This window comes from Cynocephalus volans, chromosome 1 (assembly GCF_027409185.1).
Source record: "Cynocephalus volans isolate mCynVol1 chromosome 1, mCynVol1.pri, whole genome shotgun sequence".
Lineage (NCBI taxonomy): Eukaryota > Metazoa > Chordata > Mammalia > Dermoptera > Cynocephalidae > Cynocephalus > Cynocephalus volans.
Window position 1 is genome coordinate 245,309,968 of NC_084460.1, and position 21,684 is coordinate 245,331,651.

A 21,684-nucleotide genomic window follows, 5' to 3' on the forward strand; every position below is an offset into this window, starting at 1 on the left:
GACAAAGAGAAATGTAAAATTAAGACAAGACACATTTTAGATTTGCTAAGCCCTAGGGTTAACATAGCCCACATTTTATAGGTGTGGAATGTAATAAAAGGAGTAATTATAACAATCTCATTTATGCTAAATCCAGAGTGACAACCCAGAATTCCTGACTCTTAGTTACCATCACACAACTAAACCGTATCATGGCAGGGGGAGTGGACACCATAGTCAAAGGGAACAAGAAAATTAATCTCTATTGTGCAATTAATTGTACACATATTATCTCATTTGATCCCTAAACTATTAGCTTCATATATTATCTCATATAATCATAACTATACAAGGATAAACTATTAACTCCGTGAGAAAAGGAGAGTGACTATTTCATTTAATACTATAGCTCTTGAGTATAGCACAGTACCCAACACACAGTAGACAGTCAAAAACATTTGTTGATTAAATAAATAGATGAATTCATTAACATTAGTGGCCAAACCGTTTAACACAATCTGACATTACTTTGCATTATATATCTACACCTAAGATTTCCACAGTAAGGGGGGGGGTGGGGAAAGCTCTTTGTGAATAGAGATCATGTCTTGCCTGTTCCCCATTATATATCTAGCTCCTGGCACAGAGCCTGGCACATAGTTGGTACACAATAAATATTTACCTGGGCTGGCCAGTTAGCTTAGTTGATTAGGGCACTGTGTTATAATACCAAAGCCAAGGGTTCAGATCCCTGTACCAGCAAGCCACCAAAAAATAAATATTTATCTGTTTGACTTCATAGCAACCCAGGGCTTAATAGCCTGGACTTGGACATTCAAGGAGCTCCTACTTCTGGTCCACTTTCAGATTTATTCCTTTCATTTCATTCCAATTCCACTGCTAACTCCAGGACTGTTTCTGGATTTCTGCTGGTTTTCTGCTGACCTCTCCCTCTAAGGCCTGCTAACAAGGAGAAGCTTTAAGTCGGTAGGCATTTCTCACATTGCTTGCACCCTACGATTTCTCCTAGTTGCACAGCTGAGCAGTCCACCGTTTCCGCCCTCAGACCCCAGGGGTATATAACCTTTGGCTACGTCTAACAAATGAGGCTGGAATTGGATGATCTCTAAGGCTCAAGAGCAAGAATCGTGCTAAATCAGTTTAGTGAAAATTCCCACCCTTGGTATCTGACCAACGTGATATGGTATCACCCTGGCCCACCTTCAGTAAGCATTCTGTTAAGTCAGTCTAGCAAAAATCCCCTTCACCCCTGATGTTTTTTGTTTGTTTGTTTTCATCTCTTCCTGATGTTTACTTTTAGTTATTTTCCATCCACTGACCCCCACCCTGCTCCTTGGTTATAAATCCCCACCTGTCCATATTAGAATCGAAATTGAGTCCAATCTCTCTCCTCTACTGCAAGACCCCATTGCCCTATACCTATCGCTATGGCCTCCCCTTCAATAGTCTTCCTTACCACCTCTAACAAGTGTCATGAATAATATTTTCTTTAACAATGAATGGCAAGTTTGGGGGAAGAATCCTTGGGCTCGGGGACCGGGCAAGGCCAAAGTCGCGAAAGCAGGTGCACCAGGCAGCGCTACTCTGGCAGCAGGAAACAGGGATTGCACAACTGATACCATATTTGGGTTCAGCGATTGGAGGCCCGGGCTGAGTCAGGGTCCCCCGCGGCGCCAGGGGGCGCTACAGGCGGCTCCCCGGAAGACAGCACCCTGCGCGGCGGGATAGCGTCTGGTGCCGGACTCTTCCGTTTCCGCAACCGCTAGGTGTGCAACCCCAAGCAAAGAGGACTGAGGCAGGCCCGGGCCTGGCTCCCGCTCCGGGGTGGAGCACCATGGACGAAGCTGGCATCTCTGCAAGCGGCGGAGGCTTCCGCCTGGGCGTGGACAGCCTGGATGAGCCGCCCAACAGCCGCATCTTCCTGGTGATCAGCAAGTACACGCCGGAGTCGGTGCTGAGGGAGCGCTTCTCGCCTTTCGGCGAGATTCAGGACATCTGGGTGGTGCGGGACAAACACACCAAGGAGTCCAAAGGTATCGCCTTCGTCAAGTTCGCCCGCAGCTCGCAGGCCTGCAGGGCCATGGAGGAGATGCACGGCCAGTGCCTCAGCCCTAACGACATCAAGCCCATCAAGGTGCGGGTGCCCGGTCGGGGTGGCCGCGGGGGCGGTGTCGGGGGGGGGAGTCTCGGGCGTCCCTTCACCTGTTGCGGTGCCAGGGTGAGGAAAGGGTAGACCGTCTGCTCCCAGGAGCTGGCCAAGAAGCACCTGGCATGGGCGGGGAGGGCGCTTTGAGGAGAGGATTCCCTCCCCCGAGGCTGCGCCGGGGCAATGGGAGCTGGGGGTGAGGAGAGGATGTTCGTCCGGGGGAGCCGTCGGGGCCGCCGCGGACACTGGTGACCTAGCAGCAGTGGCGAGGCCTCCTCGCACCCCCGCAGTCACTAACCCGCAACTCTTGAGTTCACGGCACAACTCGCCCTAGCCTGACCCTCCTCTCTCAGGTGCCCGGGTTTACCATACGTGAAAACGGATACCCCTGCTTTTCCTCTGGTAGATATGGGGCATGACAACTTGACAAGAGTACGTTAGACCGTAGCTCTCTGGTGTTGGGCTTTTCCCAGTACCAGACAAAAGTATGCGTGTATATATTGTTAAGTGCAGGTGACTAGAATGGCTGCTATTACATACTCACCACACTTTTGTTTAAATTATTATCATTATTACTATTATTACTATTATTGTCTCATCACACTTTTGTTTAAATTACTATTGTTGTTGTTGTTGTTATTTTTGGCAGCTGGGGGTATGGGGATCCGAACCCTTGACCTTGGTGTTATTAGCACCACGTGCTCCCAGTTGAGCCACTGGTCAGCCCCTAAAGTTAACTTTAAATAAGTCTTATTTGTGAAGATATTAATAGCGTACATCTGGGTTCTTGACCTTCTGTTACTGCCACTTTGAAAGACCAAAGTAAACTGCTTAAGAAGAGTCAATTCATTGTGATGGTAGTGTAGGTTTTGTGTTATGGATTATATGCTTCTTTTTATACACTTAGTTCACCTTGGTGATATTTACTTTAAGTTTCTACACTTAGTCATCTGTAAGATTAAGATGACACATGGCAAGAAAGGTCATTTTGAGGGTTATTTGACTTAATCTATCCTTTTAGCACAGTGCCTGGAACAGTTATCCCTAAATATATCCTTATTATTAATCAGTAGTAGCCAAGATGTCACTCCTTACTTGCTGTGACCTCAAATCAGGACCCAATTCCTGAGGAATCTGGCCATTGTTTAAATTTTACCCTTCACCTGTCCTATAGAAATAGTTGCTGTATATGTAATTCTGTTGGAGCTTTCCATGGACATTTTTTCTTTCTCCTCAATTTTTAAACTTTTTTTCCATTTACAGAAAATTGCAAAGGGTATTAATATGGACTTACGTAAATGAAAGACTCAGAGATCTTTCAGTCTTTGGAAGTCTTGCCTATACCTCCACCCACAAAAGAGGAGTCTGGGAATATACCCATTACACAGTAGACGGTAAACATTCCCCTCCTCCCACGTTCCCAACCCTCTGAAATGGGTCAGAACATGACATCAACAAAACTAATTGTAGGGCCACAGCATATACTAGATCAGAGGTTAGCAAACTTTTTCTGTAAAGGCCTGAATAGTAAATAATTTCAGACGTTGTGGGCCGCATACAGTCTCTGTCACGTATCCTTCTTTCTTTGTTTTTTAACAGCCCTTAAAAATGTAAAAACAGAGCAATGGGACCTCAGAGGAAAAAAAAAATGTAAAAACAATTCTTACACCATGAGGTATACCAAAAACAGGGAACTTTAGCTAACCCCTGCATTAAAGTGATCATTTTAATCTCTTTCCAATTATGACCTTAGCGGAGAGGGGTTTTATAAAATCACCACAGAGTATAACATCACCACAGAGTATAACATCACCACAGAACCCATATGAGCAACCCAAAAAGTGCCCCATATTTGAAACTTACGGACCGTCTTCCCTAAATAAATTCCTGCAAGAGAAATTAAAGTCCTAACATTGAAATGTACCCTCTCATTTAGCCACAGAAAAATTAAAATGCTTGCTCCCAAAAAGAATAAAAGTTTACAATTTTGTTTTTTACATTTTTGTCCACTCCGTTTCAGCCGGAAGGTTGTTTCACTACAGTGCCTAGCTAGACAGTCTAGGTTCACTTCAGCAGCTGCAGCCTGGGAAGTCTTCCCCTGGAATACAGTTGTTTTGTTTTGTTTCGTTTTTTTCAGTATTTCCAGTTAAATTAATTCACCTTCAGTTTTTCTCATGTACTTTGCTTTTACAAAGTTCCAAAGGATCTGCAAGACAGGAATATGACAGCATCAGGCCTGCTACCAGAAAAGATTGTTCAAGTAAAAGTTATTCTGTGACCAGTTGTATTATCTGGACGAAAGTGGTAAACCTAGAAAATAGAAGAGAAAAATCTTGACTTTAGCTTTGCAAGAATGCCTCTTATCCTAGAGCCTGTGAGCATTCATAGTCTATGAGGGTAAAAATCTGTTAGGAGAAATCTTCCATTTGGAGGTTATTATACATATGTTCTACATAGATAGTATCTCCTTTACCAGAGATTTGAAACATTTCAGTCTTCTTAAATTTAGAAACTTGTGATCATATGGCACTTCCAACCTCATCTTACCTGAGGCTTTTTTTTTTCTAGTATCTGCATATATTTAAAGCTTCCCTATTTGTGTTACCCTATTGACCATTCATTACTGGTACATCCACTAGAGTAACTTTCTTTTTTTTTTTTTTTTTTTTTTTTTTTGTCTTTTTCGTGACCGGCACTCAGCCAGTGAGTGCACCGGCTATTCCTATATAGGATCCGAACCCAGGGCGGCGGGAGCATCACTGCGCTCCCAGCGCCGCACTCTCCCAAGTGCGCCACAGGCTGGGCCCCCGTTTCTGTGTTATTCAGTGCTCTATTACTAAGAGTGCTTCGCATATAGTAAAGACTTACTGAAGGAATAAGTGGAAGTAGGCTTTATCTGGGGATACGTCTCCAGCTCTGTCTTGTAAGCAGAGTCATACAGGTGTAGGATGTTCATTATGTTCAGAGTGAACATAATGTCCTTCTTCTCATGGCTCCAGTGCTCTCTTTTTTCAATATTTATAAAATCTCATGGCTTCTTAGTTCTGTGTTCTTTTGGTTGCTGCTTCCTACTCCAGAATCTCATAAGTCCAGGATTTCTCATACATGAGTGATTTCCTTTAAAGGAGGAAAAAACAAAACCTCAAGGGCCCTTGTGTGTGTGGTGATGTAATTAATTTTATCACATTTCTTTAAGTTATAAAAAAGGAAATTAGCCATTAAGCTTCTTATAGCTGTATAAACAAATCCACAAACTTAATCAGAGATTTTAATATTCCTCTGGAATAATATAAAACCAAAAGAAATTTACAAATTAAATAAAAGCAATACTGCAAAGCAAATTAAATTCAAAGTAATAACCTAATATCACAGATAATTTTTCAATAAAACTAAATTGCCAATTTTAGAAAAATAGAACCTCAAATCTGGTCCTGTGCATTCTAAAATATGCATATCTAGACCTAGACCCAACTGTATCAATTAATGATTTTGAATGTGAATAGACTAAACACTCCACTTAAAAGGAAGAGATTGTAAAACAGGATTAAAAAAAAAAAAAAAAAAGACCCAACTAAATGCTGTTTACAAGAGACATGCTTTAAATAGAAAGAAAGTAAAAGGATAAAAATGCTGTTATGGTATCAAACAAAATGGATTTCAACACATGGAGTATTAACAAAGATAGGGTAATTTCATAAGAATAAAGGTATAAGTTAAAAAGAACATAACAATCTCATGTGTTTACACAGCCAATAATAAAACTTCAAAATACATGAAGCGTTCTTGATAGAACTAAAAGGAGAAAGATAAATTTATAATCACAGAGATTTTTACACTTTTTTTTCTTGATGTCTGATAGAACAAGTAGACAAAATCAGTAAAAATTTGTAACATGTCAATAACTATTAACCAATTATATAATTGACATTTATTGAACACTGTACCCAACAAGGGCAAAGTATACATTTATTTATTTATTTTATTTTTTTGCCAAGCCAAAGTGTTTATTCTTTTTTTTCTTGTATTGGTTATGAGTATTATATTCATGGGGTACAGAGCAAATTGTCACCACTCATGCCTAAGATTTGAAGGCCAGATCCATACTGGCAGCATGCCCATTACCACAAATTGTGATTATACTCTCTGTCCAAAAGTATACATTTTTTTTAAATGCAATGACAATCTTGATAAACAAAAATGCTAAAGTAGAAATACATTTGGAAAGAGCAACACAATTCAGAGGTCGACATTATCTCATATAAAAAGTCATTGCAATAAGGTTTGCTTTTGAAAAATAATTTTCATAACACTCCATCACATTGCATTTTAACCTAACAGGAATAGTACACACATGCAGACTTTCTCCAACTTAGGATGGTTTGAGTTAATGATTTTTCGAGTTTCCAATGGTGTAAAAGCAATATATATTCAGTAGAAACCATATTTAGGTTTCTGTTTTTCACTTTCAGTACAGTATTCGATAAATTACATGAGGTATTATAAAATAGGCTTGTGTTAGATGATTTTGCCCAACTGTAGGCTAATGTAAATGTTCCAAGCACGTTTAAGGTAGGCTAGGCTAAGCTATGATGTTCTGTAGGTTAGTTGTATTAAACATGTTTTCAGCTTACGACATAAGCATCTATAATTGTAAAGTACGTACATATACTTAAGGAATAGAAAAACAGTTGACGCTATTTTGGGGGTTTTGTTTGTTTCTTAGGTTTTCATTGCACAGTCCAGATCATCTGGAAGTCATCGAGATGTTGAAGATGAAGAACTTACAAGAATCTTTGTTATGATACCAAAGTCCTACACAGAAGAAGATCTACGGGAAAAATTTAAGGTACTTATGTTTTCTAATCAGCTAGCATATGTGATATCTCCTAATCCTATATAGGTTTTATGGTTACTAAATCTAAAGTGTTTTTTGAATTAGATCATTAGAGTGGTGGTGGAGAATTAAATAACTTTTTAGGTCATCAATCTCAATCTAGTCTTTAAATATTAAACCTAGAATAAATTAATTTTTTAAATTAAAGAATATATAAAAACTGGAAAATAGTAATGGTGGTGTTTCCATTTCCCTCCCCTCAACTTTATCATGAAAGTACAGACTGGGAAAAATGAAGTGTATAAAGCTCAGAGTTTTTTTTTTTTTTTTTTTTTTTTTTTTTTTTTTTTAAAAAAAGCTCAGAGTTTTAAGTAAGGTCACATACCTAGTAGATGGTGGAGCCAAGATTTAAATCCAAGCTCTCTGAGTCCAGAGCCTGTTCTTGGTCTTTAAAATTTCAAAGCACTCTATCATTCCCCTAGGTTGTCTATCATGTTGAGTTGAGTCAGGCAGGCCTGAGTGTGTGAACTGTATTATCTGGTATTCATTAGAGGCCTATGGTATTCTCACATTGTATTCATTCACAGAAAGTCTTAGTCTTTGAAGAATTTTGTTCTAAAATTGGGCCTCTGAAGGAAAAAAAATATATAGCTCGGAACTATAAATCATAGCAAATAAAATTTGAACATAATTTAAAATATTTTTAGCCATTGACTTTTATGTGCAGTGATAAACTCTCACAAAAATTATTGAAAAGCAATTTTAAAATTGCTTTGAGTTGTACTTTTTTATCTTTTTTATTACTAATCCTCCCAATGCTATGAATTGGGTGGGCAACAAGCAAGAAAGAAAAGCAACAAGCAGTAAAAAGTAATTTTCAAATTTCCTGTGTCAGGAAATTTGAGAGTTCAATTAAGAGTTCAATATAATACTTCAAAAATACCAAGTATCAAAAATATATATACTATACTTTCTCCAATAATAAGAAAAAAGTTCTTCACCTTATATAAATTTTATCTTTTTCGGAGTGAACAAATGTGACATTTTAATCTAAATGCATGGTAATTAAATTGCTAATAGGTTACATGAGAATTTTATAAAATAAATAACAAATACCAAAAATCTATATTCATATTCCAACATCAAAAGTAAGCATTACTGCGTATTTCTCATATAGAATATTAACTTTCTGAGTGAATCAGTGTATTTTAGAGAGATACTTTGAGAGACTTTCCTTCAGAAGAATACATAATCATTTATGCTTCTGTTAGAAGACAGACAAATAATTATAGCTAATGTTTATTGAGTGTTTAGTATGCCCCGAGCCCTTTATAAGCACTAAACTTGAATTGATTCATTTAACCCTTAAGACAACCCTATGAGGTAGGCACTGCTATTAGCCCTATTTAAAAGATAGGCAAAGAGAGGATCAGTAAACTGCCTGATTAATAAATGGCTAAGCTAGGATTTGAATTTAGAAAGTTCAATTTTAGAGCCCCTGCTTCTAACCACTACTGAGCAAGACTTTGGAGCTGTCTAAACATGTATAAATTCATACTTTCTGTCCATGATTTAGTCTTTCTGTGACTTTGGCAGGTTATTTGATTTCTCTAGACCCAGATTTCTTGTCTGTGAAATAAGCAGTATAAAATATTTATATATCCTTGAAGGTTTTCTTTGCTTGCATTCAAAAGGCACAAATAAACATAAGTTTTAAGTTCTGAAATAATCTATTCAATTATTTTAAGTTCCCTAAGAGCATTTCTTTTAATTCTCATAGGTGTATGGAGATATCAAGTATTGCACCATTACTAAGAATAAAGTCACTGGAGAAAGTAAAGGTTTGGGTTATGTACGATACTTTAAACCATCACAAGCTGCCCAAGCAATAGAAAATTGTGATCGAAGTAAGGATGTGTTTGTGTTTAACATTGTTGAAGATTTTTATTTTAATTTTTAATTATTCTAAAAACTGAATCTAATACTTTTTTTTTCTAATAAGTAAATATTTAGTCCAAGGATGAAAAACCTATTGGGACTGTGATTAAGCATTAATTGAAGCACTATCTTGCACAGAAATATAATTAGCTATATTAGATAGTAAGTGAAGTGCATATTTTGGTTATTTGTCTAGATTATTTTTTTTCTTCTTTAACTGTTTTAGAATTTTAAGTATTAAAAAACTGACTTGCCCTTGCAGGTTCTTTTAAATATTTGTTCTTTATATTTGTTCATATTTGACATAAACCATAAATAGAATTAAGTATACAAATAAGCATATAGGTTAAGGATAGGATTTATTTAATTCCAGGTAATTAAATATAGATAGGATTAATTTCAAGCTACAGTTACTGACATTAATTAGATCTTCTACTGTTGCTGTATACATAATGAAGAGTAAGAATTTTAAAGGAGCCAAGGACAGTCTTCTTTGTTGTCATACTTCTAGTTATATTGGCCTTTAGATATGAGATGTGAGTTTCAGGATATTATAAAAATCTATACATACTGGAAAGAATTATTGTTAATCAGTAGAATTCTTGGATACCCCTAAGGTACAAACCAAAATTTTCTTGGATCCTTCTAAATTTCGCATTCAGCTAGCGTTAATTGAGTATCTATGGTATACTCATTAATATGCTGAGTAGAGGGATATAAATGAAATATATGGTAGCCCTGGCATTTAAGGAATTTATAAATTTATAGCTATACTGGGTAGCCAAGATCTAATAGGCAAAAAATAAAAAATAATAGAAGATTTAAAAAAAAAAAAAAAAGATGCGGTAAGGAGATCTTTACCCTTGACTTGGTGTTGTCAGCACAACGCTCCCCCAAGTGAGCTAACCAGCCATCCCTATATAGGGATCCGAACCCATGGCCTTGGTGTTATCAGCACCACACTCTCCCAAGTGAGCCACGGGCTGGCCCTTTGAAGGCTTTTGAAAGCAAGAAGTATGTCTTTTTCTTTTTCTTTTTTTTTTTTTTTTTGGTGGCTGGCTGGCTGGCTGGTATGGCAATCCAAACCCTTGACCTTGGTGTTATCAGCACCGCACTCTAACCAACCAACTGGGCTAACTGGCAAGAACTATATCTTATTTGTCTGTCACCCCAAGTATCTAGTACAGTAATAGGCCCTCAATAAAGATTTACTGAAATCTCTATCAAAGTTACTGTCAGTTATAGTAGACTCAATAAGAGTTTGCCAAATGAAAAAAAAATTCGAAAGTGTGTGGTATAGTCTATCACTGTGAAAAATCAAGTGTGCTGAATGAGCAGAGAACATATCCAGAGGAGGTAGGACTTGTGCTTGGTGTAGAGAAAGCAGGACAGAAGGTGAGAGCAGTGTTAGGAGAGGCACAGAGCCAGGAATAAACATGTCTTATGCTTAATGATATGAGACAACTGTCTGAATAAAGCACAATATTCCTCTTGAGAAATTATGAACAAAGTTAACCAGGAACATATGGGAGGTTATGAAGACCCCAATCCATGTTAGGATTCCCTCGTAGATTGTTTAAAAAGAGTAAAATAACAACTTTTAGAAGAGTTGATCTAACCACAGAATTAAGGATTGATTTCCAAAGAAAGAATTCCAACTGACTGGTTTTATCCTTTTTAAAGTCATTGAATAATATGATGAAAGCTATAAGCCCTTGAAATATGCTCATGTATACATATATGCATAAGCAATTTGTTTACAGTTTCAGAGGGTTCGTGGAAGCTTATCACCTTTTGAAGCTCATCTGTAGGCTCCTAGTTAAGAACCCTTGATCCAGAAGAAAGGAGACCAGTTAAAGGGCTTTTGTAATTAATTGAAGGGAATCTAAGTTAAAAACAGAGGCAGGAAGTTAGAGTAAAACATAACGTATTCTAAGTATATTTCAAAGGAATAATCTTGGTGACAGTATAAATGTGAAAAAGGCCTTTAGGCTTTTGGTGTTGAGGAGGCTGAGTAAATGAATGATGATGTCATCTTTTGTCTGGCTACTGAGAGGCTAATGTCGCGAATCCTGCTCACAGCGCCAATTGTCCAGTTCTTAATCCTGTTCGTGACGCCAGTTGTAAAGCTAGGCGACCACGCCAGTTCTTGGGCTCTTTTACCTGCCGGTAATCCTGCACCAACTGGGCCGATTGTTGAGCTAAGGCTGGGTCTGGAGCTCACAGATGCCTCAAGCCCATTCACAGACTGGGTCACAAACTCTTCACATGCCAGGCTGGGTCACCAGACCCCTTCACACAGGTCTATGAGCTAGGTAACTGGCCAAAAGGTTCTGGGAAGCCGTAGGTTGGAAAGCATGGTTGCCTAGGGTGGACGCCCGAGGCCAACGCCCACCCTTCTGCCTCACCAACTCTCTCTCTCTAGTCTCTCTCTCTCTAGAACACAAGAATAGCAATAAAACTAAAAAGATACATTGGTGCACATGTGCACTAACTCCAAACACACACAATTTGCTTACAAAGGATGCTGAACCACACCCAACTGGACCCGAGGCGAGGGCCCTGACCAAACTATTCTGTTTTCCCAAAATCCGTGGTAGGGGGAGATTGGAGTAGATAGCATAGAATTGCTGATCTTTTGTATCTATATTGACCCATAATTTGTGATTGAACAGAAAAAAACTGTTTCTCATTTACATTTTGCCATATTCCAGAAAGCAAAGAAGTAGGTCTGGTAGAGATTCCTATTGTGTAGATTTTGCTTTGTACAATTATATTTATAAAGCTAAGTCAGGCACTAACAATTAAATATATCTGCAGGTATGTTAAATTTGCTGCGAAGCTTGGAATTCTTTTTTCTTTTTTAGGTTTTAGGGCAATCTTGGCTGAACCTAAAAATAAAGTGTCTGAATCCTCGGAACAAGATTATTATGGTAATCTGAGGCAAGAGGCTTTGGGACATGAACCTAGAGTAAATATGTTTCCATTTGGTAAGTTAGCTACCTTTAATAGAATATGTAGTATATGCAATCTAATTTGTATTTTTTAAAATATTCTTTTATCAGCAGACTAAATCTTACCTAATGAATAAAATTCTTAAGTTTAGTTGCTTTTTTTCCTAAAACTTTTTTTCCTAAAATGTTGGTTGACTCCTAATGTCTTTAAGGTTTAACGCTTATTTTGTTTAACTTATTTCCAGTTATAGTTTTCTCTGGTTAGTTATGCATTATCTACATATTAAACTATGTCATTGCCACTTTGGGTAGTTTCTCCCTCTACGTAGCTGACCCAAAGATACAGAAGACATATACAGATATCCCCTTAGTATGAGTCCTAAAATTTTGTCCCCAAATTACTGCTGCTTAGGGCTATAGAAAGAGAAATGACAAATGTAGAAGCTAGAAAAAGGAGAAAATGAGTGATGAAAGTAAGCCCTGTTAATCTTACTTGGCATAAACTTTCAAGTAAAATATTTGCCATATTTTTCAGTTTTGCATACTACACTTAATCCTGTGAAATTAGACTATGCATTTCTGCTTATATTTCTGCATTGAAGGTAGGAGAGTGGGGAGAGTTGTCTGTTTTCTTGTCATTGGTCCTTTCTGATAGTGCCGATGACTGAAAGTGTATTACAAAATACAGTGCCTTTTTATTACAGTGGAATTTTTATTTTCTAATATCTAAAATGTTACATGAAGAGAAAACTGTGTTAAGTGAAATAAGCCAGGCACAGAAAGAGAAATACTGCATGTCTTCACTTATACGTGGGAGCTAAAAAAAAAAAAAAAAACCCAAATAATCAAAAACAAAAATAAAAAAATGTTAAATGAATTCTAGAATGTATGGAAATTTAATGATTTACTTTTTTTTAATATTGTGGGAGAACAACCATCTGAATTTTCAAATTTTGACAAGAGTGACAGCAGAGGACAGGAAGCTATCTCCAAACGTTTGTCTGTTGTATCAAGAGTTCCTTTCACTGAAGAACAGCTTTTCAGCATTTTTGATATAGTACCAGGATTGGAATATTGTGAAGTTCAACGGGATCCTTATTCAAATTATGGTAAAATAATGTCTATACTGTTTTTAAATATGCTGCATTTTGTTTAAATGGCTCTTCTCCAGTGTCACTTTTATGTCTGTTACTATTTGTGTGATAGGAGTTTTATATTTGGTTTTTTTCTACTTTGGACTTTAAGATACAGTGATATCTTAGTAAGCAAACCCCTGGGAGTCTATCTCTTTAATACAAAGTCATTCACTTCAAAAAAATGTTTTAACTTCCACAAAATAGAGCTTTCTCTGTTTCCAGTATACAACAAATATACCTCAGGATAGGGTCTGTGTTTGTCTGTGCTCTTTTGATTAATACTAGACAAAGTTATAAAACTCTCAAAGTTTTCTCCTCATTCATCCCTAAGTCTCTTTACTTAAACTTATACCCCTGAATGAAACTCTCTCACTTTATGTCAAGCATTTAAATGTCCTCCTTCTCTCTCTACTTTTTCCAGTTCTCAATAGAAGTGAGGCTCTAATATCAGCCATTTGAACTTGTTAACTAGTTAGTTGTCTAAACCCATTATCTAGAGTTAGCTCTTTAATAGAGGCATTGTGGCATAATGGAAAAAGTTAGGCATTCCATTTTGCCACAGCTCATGTGGGATTTGCCAGACTCAGGTGCAAATCCCAGCAGTGGCATGTAGTTTTGAGATCTTGACAAATTGTTTAAATTCTCTGAGCCTTTCTTTTCTTATCTGTAAGATGGAATTATTAATATCTTTTTTTGCCAGGGTTTGGTAAGAGTTAGAAATAATATATGTAAAATAACCTAATCCAAGTCATGGTACATAATAGGCACTAAGTAAATCTGAGGGGTTTTTGTTTGTTTTTTAAAGAATTGGAAGTGAGAGGTGGTATAGAGAAATCATACTTGGCATCTCTTCCAGTACTGTAGGTTTACCTGGTTTAGTTCTTTTACAGTGACATTGGTGTTGAAGGGAAATTGGGAAGTGAGTGTAGACTTATTGGCCAACAGATCTGAAGTGCTTTACGCAGACACCCACACATACTCACTAACTCACTATTACCCTGACCAGCATTGGTCTTTTTGCAGAACTATCCATCTGAACCTACTTTGGGCTATCTCCAACCTTAATCGAATCTTATGCTATCGTTCTCTGTTCTAAGACTCTTAGGCACACATTTTGGTTTTTTTGGCACATTTGTTATGTTCATATGTAATTCTCTTTGTTTTGTGTTTTCCTTCCCTTTTATCTGGTATGTTGACATACATTTGTTCCTATATCTTCTATATTGTTTCTCAGTTGGATGTGTCTGATAAATGTATATCATTAGAACAACATTTTTTTTTTTTAACAACCGAATAACTTTATTAAGACCTGTATAAACACTATTTCCAAAGTCCAGCAAGCAGTAAAATCTTAGCAAGATAACAATGCCACCATCACCACCAACTGCTGACGTTTATGGAGTACATACTATATCTTAATCATTTTTTTAACCTCGTTACATTTACTATTTTAAAATCCTCATTGCAGCCATGCAAACTAGATATTGTGATAATCATTTTTTGCGGGCAAAGACACTAAGACACAGAGTAATGGGATTGCTTACCCAACGTCAGTACATAGGTTGTGTTGGGGGAAAGTTCAGAGTGAACACAAAGCAAAACTGCCACTTCAGAACAAAGAATATATATTTTCATAGCCCTTTTCCATAGTGACTGTTGTTACCCTAAAGTCTGTTGATGATTTAGGAAGAAAAGATTCCATAGTCAAATAAATTTAGGGAACATACCCTTTTATATTGGTTCTTGGAAGATCACAGCATATTGGCATACCAAGACTTATCTTTCCAATTCATAGTTTTTTGTTTGTTTGTTTGTTTTTTAAATTTTAGAACAACATTTTATTAATAGAGGTGTTATATAGTTAGAATCCTATTTGAATTCATTTTATATGGTCATTTGATTTCTATGTTTTAATTTGATTAAAATATTTGATGATTGGGTTTAGAAAGGAACATAAAATTATAACAGTGTTTTTCTTCAAAATGGGTTATATTATAAATATATCATAAAAACCTTTTGGTGTATCACAAACTCCTGGGCTCTATTTAAAGACTCCAGAACCCTTGATTGTCCCTTTCTTTAGCATCACCTTCCTGAATTGAAACCGGTCCCCTTAGCTGGGATCTTGCCAAAGGAATATGAAATATGTGACTTCTGATTTGAGACCCTGTGTTCCCTTCCTTTAGATTTTCATTCATGTCACTTTTTCTCTGTTCACTGCTGCAGCTAGCCAAGATGAGTATTATTTTTTTCATATATCACTTCTCATTTTATTTCCTACCTGGTACAATAGGGAAATTTTTTAAATTTTAAAGGTTTCAAAGAATAAAAATCAGGTTTTTAAGTATATCAGTATATAAGAAAAGTCAATATCCTAAAATTAAATTTTATTAGACACATGTATGTTAATACTCCATTTTCCTTAAAATGTCATGTTCATATTTTTACCAAAATCTGATTTATGCTTTGTTTTCTAGGAATACAGCTGTTGCACACATTTATAACAGAACTTTGTTTTCTGATATATTTTGATTCTGTTTGCTAGTTTTGTGTTTTAGGGTTATACAAGACTACTTCAAAAAGCTCATGGAAACATAGAAGTGAAAGATAGTATGAATCTTTCCATGTACTTCTGAAGACCTCTCATATATTATTTCATTTTTGAGACACATTGTAACATAGGTAGTGAACACTCAATCTGCTTTCTTTTTCATTTCTGTGTATCTCTGTTTTAGGTCATGGAGTGGTTCAGTATTTTAATGTAGCATCAGCAATTTATGCAAAATACAAGTTACATGGATTTCAGTACCCTCCTGGGAATCGGATAGGTGTTTCCTTCATTGATGATGGAAGTAATGCAACAGAGTAAGTACCATTGCAGGAGTGTCTAAAGCCAAGCTTTGAGTGTACATGATTATGAGTTGAAGAATTAATATAGAAAACAATTGACCCCTCAGGTGAGGAAATCACACAAAACAGATTACTGGTAAGAGACTAAGTATTTCTAGTTTTCTGTAAATTATCAGTTATTGTCTCCAGTCTCCTTAGAAAAATGGCAACGCAGATGGTAGCTGCACAGCTTGCATCAATGGTGTGGAATAACCCAAGTCAGCAGCAATTTCTGGTAAGTAGGTAAGAATTTAACCTTTATAATACATCAGTAATGTATAAAATAAATGTGACCTTTGTGTTATTACCAATGTAAGAAATTTTCAGAGCTATAGTAGAAGACTACGTAGGCGCCATGATACACATCAGTCTTTAGCTCTTGCTGAAAAATCCCTAAAGTGCAGTTTTTCTTTTTCTTATTTTGTACGTAATTCTTGAACAGCAATTTGGAGGAAATTCTGGATCACAGTTGTCTCAAATCCAGACAGATGTTGTACTTCCGTCATGCAAAAAAAAAGCCCCTCCTGAAACTCCTGTGAAAGAAAGACTTTTTATCGTGTTTAATCCTCATCCTTTACCTTTAGATGTATTAGAGGATATATTCTGGTAAGATTTCAATTCTACAAAGTTACATTTTTTAGTATTTATTTAAAACTAGTAATTTAAGCATGCTCACAATCTTGGAACTCCTGTGTTCAATACCTATCAGGTAAGATTTGTTCTGCAGTTTTAAAAACTCCTTATTTGTATTTTTCAATTTATGATCATTTCCTTCTCTTTTTCGTCAGTTACACATCCTAAGTTTCCACACAGAATTTTCTGTTATTTTTCTTTGAATACATAAAACACATAGGATTGTTTTGAAAAGTTGCATGCATAGAATGGATGCTTTATTTTTCTCTTGATGGAAGATATATCTGTATAGACCTGTCCACTAGAATTTTTTTCACATATTTTTTCCTTTAGAGTTTCAGTTCAACTGAACAATATTTACTAATCATCTTCTATTTTGTCAGTGCAGTGTTGGGCATCCTTAGGATTATGCAATCACATTGGATAAACAATTACTTGATTATAGGGAAGAATGTATAATAAAGTGTAAAAAAAGGGAGGGTTTTCATGTATATTTGTGTTTTTATCTCCTTCATTGGCTTTTTCTTTTTCACTTTTTTTTCTTGTTTGCCTTAAAAGAATATTAGTGAATTAAACAGATAGATAGGAATCTTGTTAAAGAGCTACACAAAATATCAGGGATGTGGTCCAAGTATTTTGACCTTTATTTAACTGATTCATTAGGTTTTTTTCTAGAACCTCTCCTCAGTGCCAGGGAAGTGCTGTGCTAAGTGCAAGAGATGTTACATAAACAAAATGTTATATTATAGAAACAACAGAGCTAATCTCATGTAAGAGGCAGACAAGTAAATAGGAAATTAAACCTAGTGAGATTGCTGCTGTAATAAGGAGTGTGTGAAATACATACTAGGGCCTACCTTAGAAACTCTGAGAAAGCTTCTTGAATAAAGCAAGGTGTATGTGGGGACCTAAAAGATAAAAAGAATTTTGCTAGCCAAGGAAGCAAGCTGGGGGAGGAGATGGTTACTCCTACCAGATGGAATGTGAAAGGAGGTCATTAGAATATGGACTTTGAGAGATTGTGAGAGAAGATGAAGCTAAAGAGGCCAAGGACCATGTCAAAAAAGGCCCGAAGCTCGAGGATAAGGACTGGATAAGCTTCCAGTCCTTATCCTGGAAGCAATGGGGAGCTGCCAAGGGGATTTTTAGGGAGTAAGTGATCATATTTGTGTTTTAGACAGGTCACTCAGGAGACAAGGTGGAGAATGGATTGGAGGGTGATAAGCCCAGGGGTCAAGGAGAATAGTGAAAAAGGTGTTAGAGTAATCTAAGGAAGAGATAAAGATGATCAGGATAAGGAAAGAGACCTGAGTGAGAATAAAGAGAAATTGACTGATTCAGATGTTTAAGATTGACATGAATTGGATGTTGGTTATGGGAGGAAGAGTGAACAAGTAGTCAAGAATGGGCCCAAGTTTGAGACCTGAGCAGCTATATTTATCAATTTCAGTAGATATTTTTACTTTGTTTCAGTCGTTTTGGTAACCTGATCGAAGTTTACCTTGTGTCAGGAAAAAACGTGGGCTATGCCAAGTATGCAGATAGAATAAGTGCTAATGATGCCATTGCTACTTTACATGAAAAGATTCTGAATGGGGTTAGACTTAAAGTGATGCTGGCAGATTCCCCAAGAGAAGAATCTAACAAACGGCAGAGAACTTACTGATTCTTGAGGTAAGTGCTTTTTAATATGAATTTCAAAAAACACCATATAGTATAGCAAGAGGAGTATGTCTGAGTATCCTAACTACGGACTGTTCTTTTTATGGATTGAGAAGTTGCCATTTAAAAGCACTCTGGCTTAAAACTGATAATAAATCAAGCCAAAATTTTTATAATCTATTTTTTAAACTTTATTTAAACTTAAAAAAATGGTTTTGACATTTACTGGAAGAATGTTTTTGCCCTCCTATAAAATAAAATCAGATTTCAATTTAGAAAATCAAATAATTGTTTTTTGTTTGTGAACATCTTAGATTTTAAGAATTGGATTTTACTGTATGTGTACATAAACTTTAAAATTGAAATACTTCTAATTTTTAACCTGAGGAATTGGTATCTGGAGTTAGGAATTAAGGTAATTTATAACAGTCTTTATAAAGAATGTTTTGACTTCTCACTAATGAAATGCCTAAGAAGTATCATCAAATAATATATCTTTCTTGGACCTTTTGAGCCTAAATGTTGGTGTTTTTCTGGACTTACCTTTGTGAGTTTGTGCATTAAAACTACACATTCAGAAAATATTCTCATGTGCATATATGTATTTTTTAAAAACCTGACAATTTACTGAAAACTCTTATTTGTTATAAATAATGATACTTGCAGCCATATGAATTCCTTCTCCTTTTTATTAGTTTTCAAAAACTAAACTTCAGTTTCTTTTTCTGTGACAGTTTATATCTCTCTGGTTTGGGGGAACAATCTTTAAACTTTTTATTCTGTAAATGAATTCTGAGTTTCAGGGGAAGCTGAGTTTCCTTGTTCTCACATACACTAGCTTCACAAGTCTACTACAGGTCAAATGGTAGTAGTTGGCAAGCAAGCGTTTTGAATTCAGTTTGAAGTTACTGGCTTGAAACCATTTCTTTTTTTTCACTTAAAGTTTTCTTTCTGATCAATTATGCAAGCTAGCAAATATCAATATGAACTGTCTCGGGCCTTACTGCTGTTGACCCTTCCTCTCATATAGCAAGTGAAGTGATTAGTTTCTCCTTCATAGAAGGCAGCTGGCAAAAGAAAGTATCCATTGGGCCCATTGGATAATAGTCCTTATTTTGGGATGTTTTATTTAATGACAAAAACCACTCTCATTGTGCCATACATTGTTAGCAGTTTAACCCTAGAAATATTTAATTGCCAATGAAAAAGAATTAGCAAGCAGTTTTTCCTGTTTATAAATAAAATGTTAAGAACTGAATTCTGTTAAGAAAACCTATCCTCTCAAATAGCATTCAAAAATATTCTTGTCTGTGGCTATTTCAAATGTATAGTTAACAGTTCATCTTTGCTTCTGTTCAATGAATCTTTGTCCTTAAAAAAGACAATAGCAACTGGCTGGGAAGGAGTATAAAGACTTCTTTATATGGAGAATTATGTAAATTACTCTTATGGTTGAACCTTTCCTAATGATGATTTGCATATTAAAGAGAATATTGAACTTAAAATTGGAAAATCTTGGTTGGAATTCCAGCTCTGACCCTTAACTGTGATTGGGCAAGTCTCTTCACCTTTTTGAGGCCCAGTTTTTTTCAAGGGTCATTGAGAGACAGTGAATCAGCAAAATTCTTTTTTAAATTAAAACAAAAATGCAAGTGTGAGCAAAAAAACTCTTGGCATTTGTGGTTCAGTGAAATCTTTGAGACATCATATCTTCCAAAACAATGACATTTGAATGAACAGAAACTAAAAGTTTAATGATACAAAACTACCTCATGGCCAGCTGGTACGTTATAAGCTTTTATAATGCCACATTTTTCCCTTAAAAGTGATATACATTCATCCAATTTCCTACATTAGAGGAATTGCATATTCTTTAGCATTCTTTTGCATATTCTTTAGCATGGCTAGTCATAAAAATATAAATCTATCAATTTCCCTTTATTGAACTGTTATACATATTCAGGGCAAAGATGAAGTAGGGTCAGATTAGTCGAAAATGGTTATTTGGGTAGGATATAATTAGCTACACTGGTTTTGAATGTCTTCTTATTGCAGCATGGCTTTTGAATTTATTTTTGCTGAAGATCTATTTACCATGGATCCATGAGATTCTAATTTGTTGGTGCATTAAATAAATATATTATTTTATTTTAAGGTTTGATAATAGAATGAAAGACTTTCCCAAATTTTACCTGATTGTGACAGTTGCAGGGTTTTCTGTGGGGGGTGTATGTACTTTTTGTTTGTTTCTTTAATTTTATGAGGTCCCAAACACCTTATGAAGGGTAGTTCCTTTTATCTCTGAGGAATGAGCCTGTGATTAAGTGAGCCATACCTATGAAATAGGAGAAGAAACTCGTCTAAGAATAAAACTTTGAAAGTGGTTGAGTTCTATTTTGAGATGAGTCTGATGTGTTAAATGTATTTGTCTTTCTAATTGAGGAAAATGAAAATGTTAGTATTTCAGAGCATCTGATTTTGTGTTAATTCACAGCATTTTTCCTTTAGAAATTCAGTACCTGCTTTCATCATCCTTCTGAGTAAGTTTGACTTCGTTTATTTGGGGGCATCTGTGAATAAGCAGATAACATTTGTTATATTGAAATAAAGGAGTAATTCCTAACATTTTAGGAATACTATATACAATAGTTATATCCTTTCAGATGATGATTTTCATACTTGTCTTGTGTTCTTTCTACAGAACAAAGACTAAATAATGACGTAATCCTCAGCTGACTGACTGAAAATGTGACTGGACGCACCCCCTGTGGACAGTTGACAGCTTTTTTTTTCATATACCTGATAGTCTGTGCACAACATTGTTTTGTCTGGGAAGCAGGGATTGCTGACATGTATTTTTGAATCCATACGTTAATGCTAAAACTAATATAGTAGTTGTTTCTTAGAGCAATTTGTTGTTATGTGTGGCAGAAATAAAGTCTCTTTGCTTAACTAAATCATGACTTATTTATGTGAAAGATGAGAATAAAAAAATTTAATAGACAGTATTTAGAATTTAACGAAATGACATATTTCATTGATTTTGAGATGCACATTTTTTTTACATTTTAACACCTCTGAAAGTGGAAACATCTTGATACCAATTATGTGCCATAGTGTAATTAACAACATTTTTTTCTTCCTTAATGAAACAAAATAAAGGTGCTTTTTTAAATGACTTGCATCTTAGACTCAATAAAATATGGTAATTGCTACTCAGTCTATACATGAGGATCAACTACTTACACTTACTCTAAGGGCGAGAGCCAAAAGACATATCATTAGAAATATTTTTATACTGTATTTTTATAGTTATACCAAAATTTATTGCTAATTTTGTAAGGACCTTTTAAGATTATTAAGCAACAGGGATAAAAAAATTAAAAATAAGTTATTGTTGATAATCAGTTTAAATATCAGTGGCATTGGAAAGGTGGACATTTTTCCCCTTATAAATACAGGAATATAGTGGTCACCCCAGAAATATGACAT

The 21,684-nt window shown here is 35.8% G+C and overlaps 1 protein-coding gene across 4 annotated transcripts; it reads left to right on the plus strand.

Annotated features, from left to right (window-relative positions):
* Positions 1-1,761: 1,761 nt before the first annotated feature.
* Positions 1,762-21,149, plus strand: RBM45 (RNA binding motif protein 45). 4 transcript variants are annotated; one of them, XR_010024605.1, is made up of 11 exons: positions 1,762-2,134; positions 6,870-6,992; positions 8,761-8,887; positions 11,786-11,908; positions 12,802-12,981; positions 15,744-15,873; positions 16,048-16,132; positions 16,340-16,503; positions 18,004-18,204; positions 20,687-20,732; positions 20,894-21,149. XR_010024605.1 is itself a non-coding variant. In XM_063110602.1 (11 exons), exons 1-9 carry the CDS (start codon positions 1,835-1,837, stop codon positions 18,194-18,196), a joined length of 1,425 nt encoding a protein of 474 aa, XP_062966672.1. In that variant the 5' UTR covers positions 1,762-1,834; the 3' UTR covers positions 18,197-18,204; positions 20,701-20,732; positions 20,894-21,149. The 4 variants fall into 4 exon arrangements, 3 of the variants coding, with proteins under 3 accessions (XP_062966672.1, XP_062966663.1, XP_062966687.1); XM_063110602.1 differs by having other exon boundaries at positions 20,701-20,732; XM_063110593.1 differs by lacking the exon at positions 20,687-20,732.
* The last annotated feature ends 535 nt before the right edge of the window (positions 21,150-21,684 follow it).